This window comes from Cynocephalus volans, chromosome 8 (assembly GCF_027409185.1).
Source record: "Cynocephalus volans isolate mCynVol1 chromosome 8, mCynVol1.pri, whole genome shotgun sequence".
Taxonomy (NCBI): domain Eukaryota; kingdom Metazoa; phylum Chordata; class Mammalia; order Dermoptera; family Cynocephalidae; genus Cynocephalus; species Cynocephalus volans.
In genome coordinates this window covers 15,179,142-15,198,223 of record NC_084467.1, presented here as the reverse complement: position 1 = coordinate 15,198,223, position 19,082 = coordinate 15,179,142, and the positions used below count along the sequence as shown (strand labels likewise).

General features: G+C 47.8%; 1 protein-coding gene across 4 annotated transcripts in view; it reads left to right on the top strand.

Annotated features, from left to right (window-relative positions):
* TMCO4 (transmembrane and coiled-coil domains 4) overlaps positions 1 to 19,082 on the top strand; it is a 100,132-nt gene that overhangs the window by 57,951 nt on the left and 23,099 nt on the right. For 3 of the 4 annotated variants that reach the window (XM_063105138.1, XM_063105139.1, XM_063105137.1), the window contains one exon: positions 1,216 to 1,300. In XM_063105138.1, coding sequence (XP_062961208.1) covers positions 1,216 to 1,300 — 85 coding nt within the window. Of the gene's footprint in view, positions 1 to 1,215; positions 1,301 to 1,571; positions 1,868 to 19,082 lie in introns of those variants that run through there. The other variant, XM_063105140.1, reaches the window with a different exon arrangement.

Genomic DNA, 19,082 nt, shown 5'->3' with positions numbered 1-19,082 from the left:
AGATGATGTGTGTTAGTTTCCTATTGGACATCCTTGGGGCGGGGGACACCATTCTTACTCCCACATGGGTGGCTTCATAGTTCTGGGATCCCAGTATGGCTCCTCATCCTGAGCACGTGGCTCTCCTCGTGGTCCAGGACAGATCTTCCAGCATTGCACGTGCACTCAGACAGTCGGAGGTAGGAACGTGGAAGTGAAGAGCATACCTAGATGTCACAGCCATGGCCTGTCTTCAGTCCTGGGTGGCCAGGACTCAGTCCTGTGGCCACCTCCAGCTGCAGAGGAGTTAGGGAAGCAGACTGGCTGGGTAACTGTGTGCCCAGTAAAACTCAGGAGTTTTATTACTAAAAGAGAGAGTGGGGGGTGGATATAGGGAGATGACTAACAGTTTGTGCCACAAAGTTCCTGCAGAATTTGAATACTGTTTAATGGAAGATTTTCTAATGTGGTAAATGGACGGGAGGGTGGGGAGGTGAGGGGGTATGTGTATCGGCGTAAAAATAAGGAAAAGGAATAGATGGGTAAAACTGGACTGGGCCTCCAGAGTTCATCCGCTCCTTCCCTCTCCTCCCGTGTAGAACTTATACCCAAATACTCCAGATAACTTTCTTTTTCTTTAAAGCCTTCCTGTAGTAACAAATTGCCTTTTCTACAAGTTCTTGAGTCAGAAAATTCCTCTATACATCTGACTTACTACCTTATCTTGTCACTCAAAGCCAATATTTTGTGTCCCACTTTCCTATCTAGACACAGAACAGTTGTCCCTCCATATCACTTTTTGCCTTTTTGTCCATTACACCTGGGGGTACCTTCTGCCTCATCTCCCCAGTTCCAGAAGGTGTCCAGGTCAGTGCACTCACTTGACACAAGGCAGAAGAGTCCAAGAGAAAGAGCTTTTGTAAATGACTAGTCTTCTCTCCTGGGGAAGAAGAGTCAAGGCCTGGATAATGGTTTGAGATGAAAGGGATTAACCCAGCCAGAGGCGGCCTTTTGGCCTTGGAGGAAGCCAGTTCCAGCAGCAGGTGCACTCCTGCGTAAATGAGGGCCCTGACACTCCTGATTAAGACATCAGAGCTCAGGCCGAAATAGCAAATGCATGATTCATTAAGTGAGAGGCAGGCAGGAAAAAGTATGCAAAGGCTGCCCTTGTCAGGGCTAATGTTTTGCTAGAACTGGCTGTATCCCTTCCAGACACCTGTATCCTTTATCCCCCAGGGTCAGCGACCTGTCACCTTGATTGGCTTCAGCCTGGGGGCCAGAGTCATCTACTTCTGTCTGCAAGAGATGGCTCAGGAGAAAGGTGAGTCCAGCATATTGTCACAGACAAAATCCCTTCCCAAGTTTGTCCTCCAAGCCAGAGGTTCCAGGCCAGGGATCACAAGCCTTGCAAAGTGTGTTCCCAGTGTTTAGAAATAATAGTTAAAAGTTAAAAATAGTTTAAAAATAGGAAAAAAAAAGTTCTACCTTTTGGAAAATAGTTTATTGTTTCTATACATAAATTAGAGTGAGTGTGAGACAGACAGTCCTGTAAGAATGACCCTGACCCTTGTGTTCTGATGTGTGTTCCCAAGTGGGTGTGAAAGGGACGAGAAGTCCACAATCAAAGCCTGCAATCAAGGTGTTGGCAGGATCTACTCTGAAGGCTGTAGGGAAGGATCCTCCCCGATTCTTCCAGCTTCTGGTGGCTGCCCACGCGTTCCTGGGCGTTCCTTGGCTTGTAGACACGTCACTCCAATCTCTGCCTCCGTCTTCACATGGCTCTCTCTTGAATGTCTTCCCTTCCCTTCTCTTCTAAGGACAGTGTCATTGGATGTAGGACCCACTATAATCCAGGATGGTCTCAAGAGCCTTAACTTAAGTACATCTGCAAAGACCCTTTTTCCAAATAAAGTCTCATTCACAGGTTCTGGGTGGACATATCCTCTGGGGGGTACCACCATGGAACCTGCTACGGTGTGTCATGCCTCCAGTGTCATCCCTTCTGTGTTGAGGTAGCAGAAAGCTTGCGGGCTGCTGCCCCTGGCCTCGGGTGGGTGAGGTCTCCAGGGGGAGTGAGTTGCAGAGCCCGGGGCATGCGGGGTGGTCTGCTGTTCCTGGGACATGGACTTGCCTCCCTCCTGGTGAAACATAGCAGCAGCAGGACTCTGAAGGCGTGAAAAGGAACTGAGGGAGTTCTCCTGAGCCTGAGATCAGAGGATGGATGGGAGGGAAGGGACGGGGGTTATGGGCAACATTCTCACTCAGGATTTCACTGACTGCATCCCTGAGCCTCAGTTTCCCCATTTATTAAGTTGAGTCAAGGACACCCATCTCATGGGGTTGTTTTGAGGAGCAAGTGAGGTGCCCCACACAATATTGCTGCAAATTTTGAAACAGTGACTAGAGTCAGCTCAAGGATGTCATTTGCAAGATTCTGTCAGTTTCCGCCAGCTCGAGGCCACTCCTCAAGATGACCCCAGCCACTCTCCTTGGTCAGCCCAAGCATGTGGCACCATTGATGCACAATTGCTAGCGAGCAAGAAAGGGTGGGAATGTCTGCCACTGGGGAACCTGAAGACGTCAGAGATTCAGGGGCTGACGGCTGTTACTTCTCAGAGGGCCCTGGGGAGACCCCGGGGCTTAGGGGCACAGCTGCTTCCTGTTCTTGATCTTCTGCTGAAATGTTTCCCACCATCACCACAGACCCAGGACAAGAGCTGTTTTCCTGGTTATGAGGTGGGGTGGACCTGCTGTCCTTGGCCTTGACTGTGGAAGGGCCAGGCTCCTGTGCATGTGATCTGTGGTGGGCCCCACCAGCCTCTCTGCACTCTCCTATCCTCTGCTCCCTCGTAGCTTCCAGCAGCCGCAGCCTCCTTCTTCCCCTGGTTTGTTCTCATCAGTGAAAGCAACAGGACAGAAGGGAGGCACCTCTGTCCTATTTCCAATAGTTCTGGGTAACCTGGGCCCACCATGCAACAGGCCTGGGGAGCAAGCCCTGGGTCATGTTCACCAGGAAAATCCAGGCTGGGGTCAGCAGTCAGGCAAAACTACCAAGGAAGCAGGGGTGAGTTTGGGTAAAGATGAGTTTCCACTTCTACCATGGAGGACACTGTCCCTTCCCTTTCTGTATACGTTCCCCTCCCAGGCATCAGCAGAGGCAGAGCAGGTTAATAAGACATCCCTCACCCGCTTTTCCTGCTGTCCCTGCCTCAGAGAATCTACCTAGGACCCCCTGGCCTGCTGGGAGGAACTCCCCAATACCCACAATGGCTCTCCAGCCTCAGCTCATCAACCCCTTCAGTAAAGGGCTTATCGAGCTGCAGCAACCCCATTGCCTCCTACTGCATAATGACATTTTCTGTATTCCTACTGCTTTGTGCAAATGATAACTATATTGTCAGAATCTCTCAGCAAAAATGGGAAGACAGTACTTCTCACACAGTAAAACAGGATCTTTGTGATAAAAATGTGTGGGTTACAAAGAGGCAGGATGGATGTATCCATCAGCTGTTGCTGCAGTGATTGATGCTGCATAATTCACTCCAGCCCAAAACTCAGAGGCTTATGACAATAGAGATTTTCATGCTCAGGATCTCCAGGGCATCTGTGGCTCGGCTGATCTAAGCTGGGCTGTGTTTCCAGCTGTAAGGTTGGCGGGCTTGGCTCCAGGCTGTGGCTGGGCTCGGGTGTGCTCCATGTGTGTATGTCCTGGCGAGGGTGAAGAAACAGCAGCTACCCACGGCACACTCTTCTTATGCTAAGTCACTAGAGTGCCAGAGCCAGGCAGACCTCGCTTGCACTTCTAAGACCTCTGCTTGTATCACGTTCGTTGACATTCCGTTGCCATTATCTATTGCTGCAAAACCACCTCTCCAAGCGCAGTGGCTTAAAACAGCAATACCTGGTTATTACTCCCAATTCTGTGGCTTGAGTAGGCAGTTCTTCTCCTTTCTCACCAGGGCTCACTCGTGCACTTGCAGTCAGAGCAGGACCACCAGGAAGGTCCCACTTGATCTCAACCACATGTCTGGTCATTGGTGCTGTCGGTGGCACAGACACTCCACCCCGCTCTAAATCTGCTCCTCCTGGGGAGGGCTTTGAAAAGTTGCCATCCTCTGTGCCATCGCCCTTTTGCTCCTTTCTTAGTCCTCTTTCCCCCAGCCCATGGAGCAAACCATCTGCCTGGAGTGACATCATTACCTGGAGTGACATGATCTTATTAATAGAACCGATTCTGCATTTAGAGGAGAAGGCATGTCTCTGCCTCCAGTTAGCATAAATTACATGTTAACTTCAGATCTTTCACACAAGCCAAGGCTTTAGTTCCCCTGCTGAACAAATTGGATTAATTACCATTAGTCATTTGTCCGTGGTAATAAGAAGTGAAGTCACCAATCAGCTGCCTTCAGAAAATGAGGCTGGCAACTGACAAGAGGGAAGAGGGAAGAATGTGGCTTCTCAGTGGGATGTTCCAGCACCACGGCCTTGTGTGTGATGGCTCCCAGAGCAGCTTCTTTCTGGCGTCTTTTCTGGTCACTGGACTTGGCTCCTGGCTTTACCATCGACTAGCTCTGGGGCTTTGAGCCAGTCACTTAACCTCTCTGAGCCTCAGCTTCCTCAAATGAATATGGAGCTTTGCACATGTATTAGTGCATTTCTGTTGCTTGTGGCAAAATACATGGAACTGGGTAATTTGTAAGAAAACAAAATTTATTCCTTACAGTTTTAGAGGCTGGGAAGTCCAAAGTCCAGGGAACACATCTGGTGAGGGTCTTCTTTGGTGGTGGCTTTACAGCAATGCAGGGGTCTCACCTGGAGAAAATGGTGGAGCACAAACCCACCTCTAGCCCAGTCCCCTCACCTCTCTGAACTCCAGCTGACTTGTGTGAAATAGTAATGTGATAATAGTATTGACATCAAGGTTGTTGTGAGGATTACATTATATTCAATGGTGTATATATGAGGGTACTTCAAAAAGTGATTGGGAAATAGAATTAAAAGATAATAATAAATCTTTCCATGAATGTTTTGAAGCACCCTGGTAAATGCTGGCCTGTAATAAGGGTCCAGTAATCCATACTGAGCATTTATCATACACTAGGGACTGTCCTAAGCTTGGTAAGTGGGAGCTGGCACAGAGCAGTATAATTCCCCACCCCCTATGGATGGCATGGCCGTGGACCTAGTGGAGGAAAAGTTGGTCTCCCACAACGGTCAGGGTCTGCAATTCCTATCCCTTCTTATCGCCACCCCCACCTTCTGCCTCCATCTCAACAACCCCCCTCCCAAGTCCTTGCCTTGTGTTACTGATGGGGCATCTTCAAGTCTCCAGCTGGCCGTGATCCTGAATGAATTCTTCACCCTTTGCCTGGAGCTGCTGTTTCACATCTAATTCATTCCAGCTCGGCTGTCTGGTTTCAGGCAGACCTACTGGTTTAACACCCAATTAATCTACACACTGAGGAGACTGTCTCCTAATTGCAGGAAAGCTGTCATTATCTGAGTTAGAAGATGTAAAGGAGGAATTACTCTAATGCATTTCAATCCACTAATTGTTTTCTGGAGCCCCTTGAGAGCTAGTAATGAAATGTAGCAATAAATCCCAGCATCACCCAGAGCACCTTTAGCCAGCATCCCCATCCCCACCCCTGCCTAACAGCAGCTCGTCCTTCCTTCCCTTTCCCCAGGAAAAGCTGCTACAGAAATAACTGTCTCTACAGTTTCCTCTCCCTTTTCAGGTGATGCTGCAAACAGCAGAGGTTGCTACTCTGGGGATCTGCCACCATTCACAGGGTGCCCCCCACAGCCTGGCCTGGCCATCCCTCAAGCTCAACATGGTCAGCTTCCTTTCAAATAGGTGTCAAGACTGAAAGCCCTTTGAGGGAGAGGATCATGTCTGATGGGCCTCTGTGCCTCCTGTACCCAGGATAAAGCCAGCAGAGAGTATGTGCTCCATGAGTGAATTGAACTTGAAGTCTACTGTTATAAGTTTTCATAGTGTATCAGTCAGGATATGCTAGGTTATGCTGCAGTGACAAGCATCCCCAAAATCTCAGAGGTATAACACAACAAAAATTCGTGTCTCACTCATGCTACCTGTCCACTCTGGGTAAGCAGGGGGCTCTGATCATTGTAGTCACTCAGAAACCCAGGTCAAAGGAGGTGCCACTTCAACATCTGAGTCCTCAGTAGAGGTCAGAGAATATGGTGATTGAGTCATGCCCTGGCTCTTAAAACACCGTCACCTGGAAGTAACACATGTCGCTGTCACTCACGTTTCAACAGCCAAAGCAAGGCACGTGGACATTCCTAACATAAAGGAGGTATTCCTACCATGTGCTCAGAAGGCAGAGAGCTGGAACTGTTTGGGGAACAGTGCCAGTAACAGCCACACACACCTTATTCTTATATCCACTTTGGGGGCCTCCTGGTTCCATAAAAATAACAGTAGCAGGTTCCATTTCCCAAACACATACCAGAACCTCACGCTCAATTCACAGCCAAAAGACCATGGTTGGGTTCTGGCCTCTGTAATTAATCCTCAGCCAAGACACTGAGCCTCACAGGGGAAAAATGGGGACTTTCCTCTCTTCCCCTGCTTTGCCTCACAGGAGCATGTTCCAGCATGGAAGGCAGAAGTACACCTTGATGGGAAGTTAGAGTGGCACAGGCCCTGAGGGTGCTTAGGGGAGAGCCCAATGATTGCTGGGACTGGGAGCCCTGGAGCTCACACAGACAGAGGTAGAAACGGCACCCAGCCTAGTACCCACCAAAGGAACACAGCCAAGGCCTGTGGGAAGCCTTGGGTCCAGCCTGGTAGGGAGCAGGGCCCAGGCAGGTCCCAGCCAAAGCTCTTGGTTCATTTGACAGCAGTTGGCTCCAGACCCTGTCCAGTGCCCAGAGAATCAGAGGAGATGACCCGGTGAAAATGCCTCAAAAACATGGACCAGCCCACAAATGGGAATGACTATAATGTAATAGTTATATCAATAGCAGCAATGGCTGCCATCTGTGAAGGCCCAGCTCTCTGCCTGGTTTTTTGTTTTGTTTTTTGGTTTTGGGGGGAGTTTTTTTGGTGGCTGGCCAGTAAGGGGATCTGAACCCTTGACCTTGGTGTTATCAGCACCATGCTGTAACCAAGTGAGCTAACAGGCCAGGCCTCTCTGCCTGGTTTTTTGCAGAGTTTTATGTCCATTCTCTTCAATCCTCACAACCTCACATGAGGCAGGTAGTTCTGCCCCCATTTTTCAGATGAGAAGAGTGAGATTTAGAGAAAGGTGGAGTAGCTTGCCCTAGAACTAGGGTTTGAATGTATCTTTTTCCAATTCCAAAACTCCTATTTTATCTTACCATTTTATTTCGGCCCCTGCTTGTTGGATGTCTTCACTCAAAGCAGTATCCCAGATCTGACCTTCCAAACAGAACTGCTCAAAATCAAATTCACTCCATTGGCTCATCTTTCTTAAGCAGGTAATGTGTGCTGGGCCCTGCGCTGGACTTTGGGGAGATAGCAGCAAGTATAGCGCCCATATCCTCATGGAGCTTACAGTCTGCTGAAATAAACTGCCCTCCAGGAGACATGAGTTGGGGTCTTGCAGAGTGAAAGTGGGCAATGATGCTTGTCAATCATCCAGCGGAGCACCTGGCACATAGTAGGTGCTTTGTAAAGGGAGCTCTTACTCTTCTTCTACACCAAGTTCTAGGGCAGCTGCCTGGTTGAGGCTGATATCCCTTTTCCTGCACATCTGCCCTTAAGTGGAGATCATTATCTTCACCGCTCAAAACCCGTGAGCACTTGGCTTAGGAAACAGAAGGAGTCACAGAAGCCAGTTCCCAGGATGCAGAGGCAGATGCTGAACAAGGCTTCCAGCCCCCTCCGCTCCTGCCACCCTCCCACGGCCCCAGGCAGGCAGTTTGGGTTTGCAGAAACACAGCAGGGCTGGTCCGAACTCTGTCGTGCGTCAGCCTAGAGGTCTGTAAGGCATCTGCAGAGCATTCTCCATCTGTTATTCAGATTCTCCGACCAGCCTTGCCACATGTTCAGATGTGCCCAGGCTGAGAGGAAAGGACTGATTCCCTACAGGAATCCTTTGCCTTCTGGATAAGTATTTTAAAAGCTTCGTGTAGCCGAGGAAGCTTCTCTTCAGACAGAAATAAGCCCAGATTCAACTAGGGCTTACTGAGCTCCCTACAAAGTGTTTGCATGACCGAGTGATTCTTTTATATCATCATCATCATCATCTGCCCAGTTGACAATTATTGGGCACTTACTATGTGCCAGACACAGCTAAACACTACGTGACTTATTTAGTCCTTGCAATAATCCTTTGAGGTTTTAATTATCCCCATTTTACAGATGAGGAAACTGAGGCTTACAGAGGTGAAGTAACTAAGCCATGGTTACTGGACTGGTAATGAGTAAGCTGAAAGTTGGTTTCACAATGGCTGACCCATATTCTTAATCACGGTTTGATATTCAGTCCTTACAGCAACCGAAGGTAAAGGTTGTTTATCTCCATTTTACATCTAGGGAAGTAGAGCTCAGTGTGAGGCAAAGCAGTTTGCCCAGGTGGGTCCATTAGGATTTTTTGGTTGCACGTCCCTGAGATTTCCGTCAACTGCCCTGTCTTCAGCCATACCCAGAGCTCCCCTCCATGCAAGAAGGAAACCTGGGAGTTCAGGGCAACTCCTGTCTCCTTAGGTCCAGGCATCCTGTGCCTTTATGCCTGTTCTCACTGTCCAGAATGCTCCCCACCCACCCAACCCCACACATGGAGTCAGCTCAGACAGTCCTTTAAACTGGCTCAAAAATCTCCTCCTCCATATTCCACGTGGAAGGAAGACTCAGGCTCAGATTTAGAAGCACTTAGAAAAGTCGCTTCTTGCAAAAAGGTATAAACTTCACCAAAAAAAAAAGGCTACCTGGTTAGTTCAGTTGGTTAGAACCCAGCCTTATAACACCAAGGTCACGGATTCGGATCCCTGTACCCATCAGCCACAAAAAAAAAAAAAAGTGTAAACTAGTCAGACTTCAGAAGGTCTGGCTTGGCAAATTAAACACACACACAAGTACTTAAAGGGAAAATACACACACTCTGTCACTAGATTGCTGAGTTTTCATTAGTCTGTTCTCGGTGGGAAAACAGCCAGTTTCTCAGGAGGTCATTGAATCTACACGGGACATGCAGTATCTTCAGACATCAGTGTTCCAAACGCTGGGGACAAAGTCGCTCTCATTAGGGAGTGGGCAGCTTATGGGAAATGCTCATCTATTTGGGGAACTAGACTGGACAACGTGGCCCTGTTCTTTTTTCTTTATCTCAGAGGGCAAAGTGTGGATTTGCTTTTGGTTTTGGTGTTTGTCACGATGGGATGGGACGTACAGGCTGATGCCTAATGGCAACAGTTTTATTAACTCAGATCCTCACAACACCCTCATGAGGTATTATTCAGCCCATTTTACAGAATTGCAGACCAGAAGACTGAGACTCAGAGAGCTGAGGGAATTTGCCCAAAGTCAGAGCTGGAAGATGGCAGAGCTGGGGTTCACACCCAGAGCTGTCCCCGACCTGGTCGTGTCTGGCCACCTCCCCACTCCCTCCCTCAGGGCCTCGCTCATCTCTGTTTCCACACTCTCTGCACTGTATGTTGCGTCTGTTTACAGGTCTCTGTCCCCTACTAGAGGGTGGCCGGCTCAGGGCAGGCATTGTTAGTTTTTCACCTCTGTTCCACCAGCTCCAGGCTCAGGTCTTGGCACAGAGGCGGTGCCCCATACACGTGGGTAGCTGATTCATTCATGAGGGACATGAAGGCAGCCATGAAGTTTGTGTGAGTGCTGCCTGCAGAGGACCATGCCTAAGGCCTTTGGGTAGGGAAAGGCTTTGCCTTGGCAAAGTGGACACCACAGCCCACGAGACCAGGACCAACTTGTTGACCTGTTGCCCGAGCCTCCCAGTGGCCTAGCACACTCAGGCCTTTCTGTTCCAGACTTCCTGGTAGGCATAATTAGCCAGCACATGGTCACCCCGTGCAATGATCCTGCCCACTCAAAACCAAGACAAAAGGTGCACCTGCCAAATGGTTGTGCCTCTGGGTAGGAAATGAACATAGCCAGAATTCCAAGAGAAGAACAATCCCCCTCCAGTGGTGGTCCATCTCCCATCCAAAGGCATGAATTTGCTTTGGGAGAGACCAACCCTCTGACCAAGGGTATTTTGGGCCCCAGCAGGTGGCAGGGGTAGGGGTGGTCGTGCCTGCTGCCGGAAAGAACCACCATGTGAGTACTCGCCGAGGGACTCTGGGCCCCAGATCATAATGGATTGTTCATCTTTTCTATGTATGTGCTTTAAATGGAATTCAAAAATTAAGTAGTTGGAACGTAAACTTGATTCGAACTGACTCATAATAGCTGGCTGTGCCAAGAAATGGCCACATGAACCAAGAAATCAATTTCTGCTTCAGTTTATTTGTGCATTTATTCTCTGCATTCCAAAAGCACTTGAAGGGAATTAAAGGCTTTACATATTGCCTCTGCCCAGTGGGGCTGTCCTTGCAGTTGCTGAGAGATCACGAGCTTGAGCCAGCTTGCCTGTGGGTATATTCATTCCACAAATTAAAGCCTGCAGGGCCTGCTGCACTCTGGGCACTGGGGTCCATTAGCTAAGTCAATCCTGTCCCCCACCCTCACCCTACTTCTCCATCTGTAAGCTGGCTCAATTTGATCACTTGTCCTAGTGTCTCCAAGATGCAAGGGATCATAGCAACCAGTTGAGAATGACAGGAAAGAAGGAACACTGGACTTAAGAGTCTAGAAACCTGAGTTCAAATTCCAACTCTGCTTGTTATTGCCTGAGTGCCCTTCGGCAAGTCACTTAACCTCTCTGAGCTTCAAACTAATTAGAAAATTAGGATATTGATGCCTTTCGGGGTTATTCTTGGATTTAATAACTACCATTTATTGAACCCTTACTGTATGCCAGGTGATATGCTAAGGGCTTTGCCTATTTTGTCTTATTTAATATACAAACAACTCTCAGATGTATGTATTGATATTCCCATTTTGCCTATGAAGAGGTTGAGGGCAGGGACTGTGTCCATTTTGCTGTCCCCTTGGTCACCAGCACCTGGCACTTGGCCCAGGGAAGAGGTGTAATAATTTACGTATAGTGGGCCTGGGATTCGCCGCCAGCCTGTCTGACCACATAGCTGACCTTTCAATAAGGTGGATGGGACGGCTGTACAGTGCTCGGCACATAGTAGGCCCTTTGTACATAAGTGTTCCTTTCCCCCTCCCTCTACTACTTTATCCAAATGGATTTTTCCAAGACTGTAGTTCTCACTGCCTCTGAGCTCATTAATACAACAGTAGCGTCTTCAGACCAACTAGCAGCTCTAGGAGAGGACTGAGTCAGCAGAATGTGGCACTCATTTAATCTCAGCTTTAATCTAGCCTAAAGGCTGCCCAGTCCCTGTGGTCTTTCCGAGTCTTGGCCAAAGATTATGCCAACTCCTTTTGAAAGGCATTTGCTTCCTCTAAGGGATACAGACACCCTTGACCTTAGCAGTTGCCACCTGCTGAAATGCATTAGATCATACCCTGAATGTGGTTGTCTCAGTTATGTAAAGAAGACAGGAATTTAGGGGCTTGCTCTGGCCTCACCTCTGGGGCCTGGCTTCTCTGCTCCACCATTAGTCCACAGGGCACAGTCACCAGTTGACTGATTCACGTTCCTCTCAGAAATTGGCCACAAGGCCACATTGCCTGCAAAATAAATCAGCTTAGCTTCCAGGGCCCCAGGTCAGAGCTGGAAGAGCCTTCTGAAATCACCTTGTCCAACACCTCCATTTTGCAGGCGAGGAAAAAGAAACCAAGAGAGTATGTGCTCTGAAAATTAGTGATGATTGGCATTCACGTTGGAAGTTTGGTTCTGTTAGGACTGCCTCATATGACTATGGGAACACAGGAATGTCTAAATTCCGGCCCTGGAAATAACCCCCTCTCCCCCACAGGGTTCCCAAGAGAGATGAGCACATGAACTCTAGCTGCATGATGACCTGGGTACCTACCACTTTAACACTATCTGGGCTGCCCCTGGCAGCCCCAAGGAAGAAGCTGTGCTTGGTCACATGGCAGGCTCAGCCACCCGAAAGCTCCAGTCCTGATCTGGGGACCTGTGGCATCCTGCCAGCAGCATGGAGGAAGACAAAGGAGAGAGGGAGACAAAGAGGGGCCATCCCCAACATGGGATGAATACAGAGCCAGAGAGACAGAAGGTGTCCCTGCCTGCCCTGAGGGACGTGGCTAGCTCAGGAGAGGGAGCAGAGCCTGCAGTCTGGCTTCCTGATGTATTGCAACCTGCCTACTAGTACACGTGGCCAGCAGTGTCCTTGTACTTGACTAATCAGACCAGCACCCCCTCTTCTCTTAGGGGCATTAGTGGGAGACCTGGGGAAAAAGTGGGCAGCGAGATGCACTGGCATAAAAGGAGGAGAAGCTGAGAATCCCACTGTTCCTGCAGCTGAGACTGGATGGAACCCAAGTCCCCTTGCTCCAGGGCCAGAGCTTGTGCCATACATCCGGCCACCTGCAGACCATCAGCAGTGCATGGAGCCAGTTGTACAAAAGTCCCCGGGGGTTCTTTATTCCAGGACTTTATCTCCCTCACCTGTCTTTCCTACCACCTGGTCTAACCATTTGTACTAACTATAAAGTATAGCAGAATGTGGACTGGGTTAAGTAAAAAGTCTGCTAATAATTACCAGAAGGTCCCAGTTCTTCATGCCACAGGGTTAAGACCATGGGCTCAGGGTCGGAAAGCCCTGTGTTCAAATACTTGCTCCACCACTTACTAACATATGACCCTGTGCGAGTTACATAAGTTCTCTAAACCTTCCTCATTAGCTAAATTGATTGCAGGATAGCCGCCTCATAAGGATAAATAGAATGGCACGTCTGAAGCACCTTGCACAGAGCCCAGCACATAGTACATGCTCAGTGATTGGCTAGGATCATCATGCAGTTGGCAGTTTGCAGTCTTGAGAGCATTAGAGTACAGTTTAATTGTAATTTGATGATCCAGAAGGCACTTCAGGAGCATGATATTGGGGGCTGGCTGGTTAGTTCAGTTGGTTAGAGTGTGGCGCTGGTAACACCAAGGTCCAGGGTCCCATCCCTGTACCGGCCGGTGACCCCCCCCCCCCAAAAAAAAGAAAAAAAAGCATCATCTTGGAATCAGTATGATGGGCCTCATTTCACTCTTTCATCCCATGAACATCTGAGATTGCGGACTCGGGGCTCCAAGGGATGTTTGAAATCATCTGGTTCAAATCTCCGTACTATACAGGACCCCTTGACCTCCTCCGTCAGAGGGGCCTACCAGCTTCTGCTTAATTGCTTCTAATGACAGGAAACTTACTACTCTGCCAGGAGTAGTAAATTAGGAACTGATCAATTTAATCTGCGAGTCAATTGCTTGTAGATTGTAGAGCATCGGGCCCTGTGCAAAGGTTGTTGGGGTTTGAATGTGGGATGAGGAAAGAGACATCACCCAGGGAGGCCTCTGGCACCCCAGACAAAGCCCAAGGGCTGCAGGACCTGGGTGGCCAATGTGTCCTAAGGTCTGGTCCTGCGCTTTTCCGAAACATGATTTTATCCATTTTGTAGCCAGAACAAACGCACAAGAGATGGTGTTGAAAACTGAATGCTACTTCCTTGAGAGTCACCAATAACTGTCCCCCTCAAGCAGGTGGAGCAGATGCCACACTCCCTGCCCAAGCTCAAGGGAGACAGAGTCTCTGCCAGAGTTTCTGTGGCAAGCACAGGGATACACAAAGAATAGTCTCTGGGAGTGTGTCTCCTCCTGGCCAAGTGAGCCCTGATAGCCATTTCTAGTTTCCTTCTCTAGATCCCCCCTCTAGTTTCCTTCCTCCGGGGCCTCCCTCTCAGAATTTTGCATAAACATGTTCTGCGCATGAGTCTCAGACAGAGACTTGATAATAATGGAAGGATCCAGACCCTCTGCAGTGAAAGTGCATACCTCTGCGGTTGGGACAAATTCCAGCTGGGGAAGAAAACACCCCAAAGTCTCCTTAACTTACATGTTAATTAATCTTCTCAGTTCACAGTGTACTGTAATGGAAACTGGGTTTTTTCCTTGTATCTAAGATTTCCACCATCATCAAGCCTTCTCAGCCAGTACTGTGAAAACTGTTGTCTTTTAGAAAATTGCCGGGCCTGTTTTGCAGAGCAGGAGATAAAAAGGTCCCTGCCAGTGGGTTAGTGCTTTAATACTTAGTGCTTTAATGACAGAGTCTGAGTTTTGGGGCCTCTGTTTCTGCCACCCCAGCACGGATGTCCCCATGTGAACTCCGACCTTTGAGGTTTCTAGTCTGTTCTTCATTACTCCTTATTTCTTCTATCTTTTGTTCACCGTTTACTCAGACATCTATTTATTTGTTTATTTACGCAAAGCCCCATCTTCCTCAAAGGATTTGCAGGATGTTTCAGGAAATACAGCTTTAGCAACAATTTATGGATGAATATAAAACGTCAGGGCCAGAAAAAAAACAAACGTGAATAGAAGGTGAACAGGAAGATCCAATGCCGGGGAGCCAGACCTGGATCTGAATTCCAGCTCTGTCACTTACTAGGTGAGCAAATAGATGCCATGTACTTAGTCTCGATGCCTCAGTCTTCTTACCTGAGAAATAAGTCCAGTATTACTTTCTTCCTAGAATAATTAAAAGGATGAAGTGGGATAATATATGTAAAGCCCTTAGCAGGATGGCTAGTAGATAGAAGGTGTTCAGTAGCCACTATTTTTGTTTTAGGAGCTGAGCACTCTGGTTCAGAGTTAATGGGCCACCAGAGCCTCAGATATCTCCGCCTTTGGCTAGCTAGAAAGGTCAGGGCCAGGGGTTACAAACCTGGAGCTGGGAGGAGAACATCATGGTTGGGAATAATCTTTCTAAGGAATCTGCCTGCTTGTACAGAGATGTGTCTGGAAGGCTGCAGTAGGGACTCCTTCAGAAACAGGTTGGAGAGAATTCTCTCTTCAACTTTGGTGAGCACCTGGGTGCTTGGAAGACTTAATTAGGCGACAAGTCTCCAGTTGGATTTTTTGTTTGGGTGCTGGGGAATGAGGCTTCATGGGACTGTTGTACCTGGGTTGTGGGCTCAGCAAGCAATGGGTGGTGTGATTTTTAGTCCTGCCACATTCCTCAGAGAAGTCTTATGGAGAAAAGCTGCTCATCTCCAAAATAAGAAACCATTGTTCCAAAGAGAGGAAGGGAACTGGTATGTGTTGAGCACCTACTGTATGCCAGGTAGGAGCAGATACCATCTTGATCTATTTCCCAGTTGCCTTGGAAGGTGTAGGCATCGTTGCACCTGGAACATGTGTTCCATTTGACATTCCTAAAGATGGGGAGCCCAAAGCCCAGGGAGTTTAGGTGACTTGTCCAAGGGCACACAGCCAGTAATTAGCAAACTCAGCATTCTAATTCAGGTGTGTCTGGCTCTAAACCATTTCCTGTTAACCCTTCTTCTATACTGCCTCTGTGACAAGCTTGCCACCCTCAAGGAGCCTATAACCTGGTGTTGGGATAGGGCTCAGAGACCCTTCAAACCCACAGACTAGGTCACAGACCCCTCATGTGCAGGTCGCAAGCTAGGTAATTGGCAAAGACCCTGGGAGCTGTTGGCAGATGACACGAGCTCAGACCTCAGCTTCCTCAGCAGCAGCTTCCAGCAGCTGCTTCCCACTCTCATGTTTCCATCTCTGGGACCGCAGGGAGGGACAGGTGCATTGGGATGTGGTCAGCCCACCCCTTGCAAGGCACTCTCTTTCTCTCTAACCAGAATGGCATTCAAGGAAGCTCCTGGGGCAGGGTTCTGCCCTGGAGACACCTGGAGCTTGTGTGGTCACCACAGCACCACCTTGTGGTGGCTTTCAGGGGGTGTGTGCTTCCTGTGGCCCAGCCTCCTCCAAGCCTAGCCCGGGGTGAGTTTCCAGAAGGTGCTTGCTGGGGAGGGTCTACTTATGGCCTTTCATTGAGGGCTTGTGCAAACTCGGCAGCCGCTCCTACTTCCTGAAAAATTCCCATGCACCAGTTATATCCTTCTGGTTTTCATTTTACTCGATAAGCATTTATTAGGCTCCCAAGATACAAAGAGGGGAAGGAACTAATATTTATCAAGTACCTGCTGTTGACAGGTGTTTCCAAACATCATCTCATGGAACTTTCCCAACAGTCCTGCAAGTTTGGGATTCTTGAGTCATTTTCCACAGCCGGTCAGCCCAGGGCGGGCATCAAACCCCTGCTCGCCTGTTATTAGAGGTGACACTAAGCCTGGCTGGACTTTCTAGCTGCAGCTGCCCAAAACATGCCATTGTTTCAGTGACCTTTTTTCCCCAGATAAAAGTTAAGAGAAAATGGTCTGACCGGGTATTTTCTTTTTGTAAGAAAAGACAAAGAAATAAAAATTAGATCCCATTAATGGCAAGTCTTTTTTTTTTCAGTGGCCAAAACTATACAAAATCAGGGTCATGTAGCCCTGTTTTCTCATAGATGGAATATATTTTGAGAATTCTACAGCATCCCCAAAGTAACTGGGAAGCCCCTGCCATGTGGCCAGCCAGCTGGGGAAAATCACTGGTAGAGATGAGAAAGACCAACAATCAGGTTCATGATCCTCACAAAATAAGTAAGTTACAATTATGAGACATAAAACATTGAAAATAAATTGAAGAAGTAAGACACTGAAAAATGGAATAGGTAGATTTGAAATATAATCAAGTGAAACTTCTAGAAACGAAACAGCAGACTCATTGCAATACATCCTTTACTGGATGAGTTAAACAGCAGATTAAACAAAGCTAAAGAGAAAACAGACTGGAAGATTGATTTGAAGAAATTACCCACCGTGCATCATGGAGAGATAAAGAGATGGAAAACAGGAAAGAAAAATTGAAGTTCAACAATTGTGTAATACTCATATAAATTCCAAAAATACAATTTATTAGCTGATAATTTTCCAGAATTGATTCCTGAGATTCCAGGAGCAGGAGTCATGAGCAGGATAAATATTTTATACCTAAACACATCATAGTGAAATTGCAAAACTCCAAAGATAAAGAGATTTTTTTTTTTTAAAAAAAGGATTATTTACAAAGAAAGCTCAACTAGACTGATAAGAGACTAATTAAAGCAACAATTGGAGCCAAAAGAGAGAGAGAAAGAACTGTCAACCTAAAATTCCCTATCTAGCTAAACTATCATTCAAGATTGAGGACAAAATAAAAATCTTTTTAGACAAAAATGGATCAAGTTACTTCTCACAGACCCTTGCTGAAATATCTGCTCAAAGATCTATTTCAAAAAGCAGTGACAATTACTGTGGTCTCTCTAGAGTAATCTAGAGACTCTAGCACAGCACCTGCGACCCAGGACAAGGCTGGTTCAACAGTAGTGCCTTTGTCGTAACTGGGTAAAAGCCTCCAGACCCTGCCCTGCTCCTGTGACCCCTGGCCCCCTAGATTTGTCGTTGGTGTGCGATCTTAAATTTGATCAGCACTTTAATACCCCACCTTGACCTCGCCTAAAGGATTCTGCCTGGGCTCACTCTTCCATTTCTAAATTTGGATCTTGTCTTAGCTCAGGAATCCCAAAATCACATCCCCAAAAACCAGCCTTTTGTGAACGGCCTGGCATCATTCCTACTTGGTGTTTTCCCCACCCTTTCCCCTTCTCACTAGGTAAAATTTGAAGAAACTTTCATCCGACATTGGTATCATCAGGGATTTTTAACCTCTTGCTCATTACACACGAGTTATCAGTACTTTGCAGTGTTTCAAATATATCGTGTACATCTCTGGTAGACTTATTGCAAAAATGGCCATAATTTTTCACTCCTCCCTATATCCACACCCTTTGTAATGTGACCTTGAAGCTCTTCCCATCAAGAAGTAGAGTCTATTTCCTTTGAATCTGGACATTGGCCAATAGAAGGTACAGAAAATGATATCATGCCATTTTCTTTCTTTCTTTTTTTTTCTTTTATTGAATCATAATTGATTATACATATCTCTGGGATTCCATGTTGACATATGTTGATCAAATCAATATTACTAGTATGTATATTGTTACAAATCATACTTATTCTTTATGCCCCTCGTCCAATCTCTCCCCATCCCTCTCCCCCTCCCCCCTCCCACCACGATAACCCAAGATTTCTTCTCTCCTGAAAGAATAATGGTTACTCTGTTGATTTGTTGCCTAGATGATCTGTCCAGTGCTGAGAGGTGTGTTCAGGTCCCCCAATATTATCATAGAGCAGATGCTGCTTCTGTCACTCTGGAATGGGCTTTGTGGAGAGACACATCCTCTGCTTTTCTTTGGTCTCTGCTGGTGACTCTCCTTGTGTCAATACACTCCAGTGGTTGGTGGACCATCTGTGTGGTGACTGTGATGTCTAGCCACTTTCGTGGCAGCCGTGGTTACTGTGGTGGCTGTGGTGAGCCACCCACATAGAGGTGATGTTTTGGGCATTCTCCTTGGTGCTGGTAGTGTGCCTGGTTGTGGAGGGGTCCAGTCCCCGTCTCCATACCCTGGGTCCTCGGGCGGGACCCCAAGGTACTGGCGGTGTGCCTGGTTGTTGGGGGGGGGGTCTGGTCCCTGGCTCCATACCTCAGGTCCCCTGGTGGGCCCTGAGGCACTGGTGGTGTGCTTGGACCCGAACTAATTTTTTGTCCTTTGCTTACTTCTAAAGTGGGGGAAGTTCCTGTGGGAACCAGTACTTGAGCTGTGTGGTTGAGCTAGATTGCTGCTTTGCTGCTGTTTCCCTAGGGAAGACTTTTTGTGCAGCTCAGGGTTTAATGGTTGACCTTATAGGTACTTCCAGCTCTCCCGAGATTTGGTACACCAGGGTTGTGTAGACACTCTGATCTGCGCCTGAATCTTTTCATCAAACTGCACACCATGCAATTCTGCATTCCCAACTAGTCTCCTCTGAGTGGTCCTACACTGATTGGGGGGCAGATCAGCTGTCCTTGCTGTGTCCCAGTGTTCTCCCAGTGGGCCTGTCTCCCCCACCACCTGTGCTC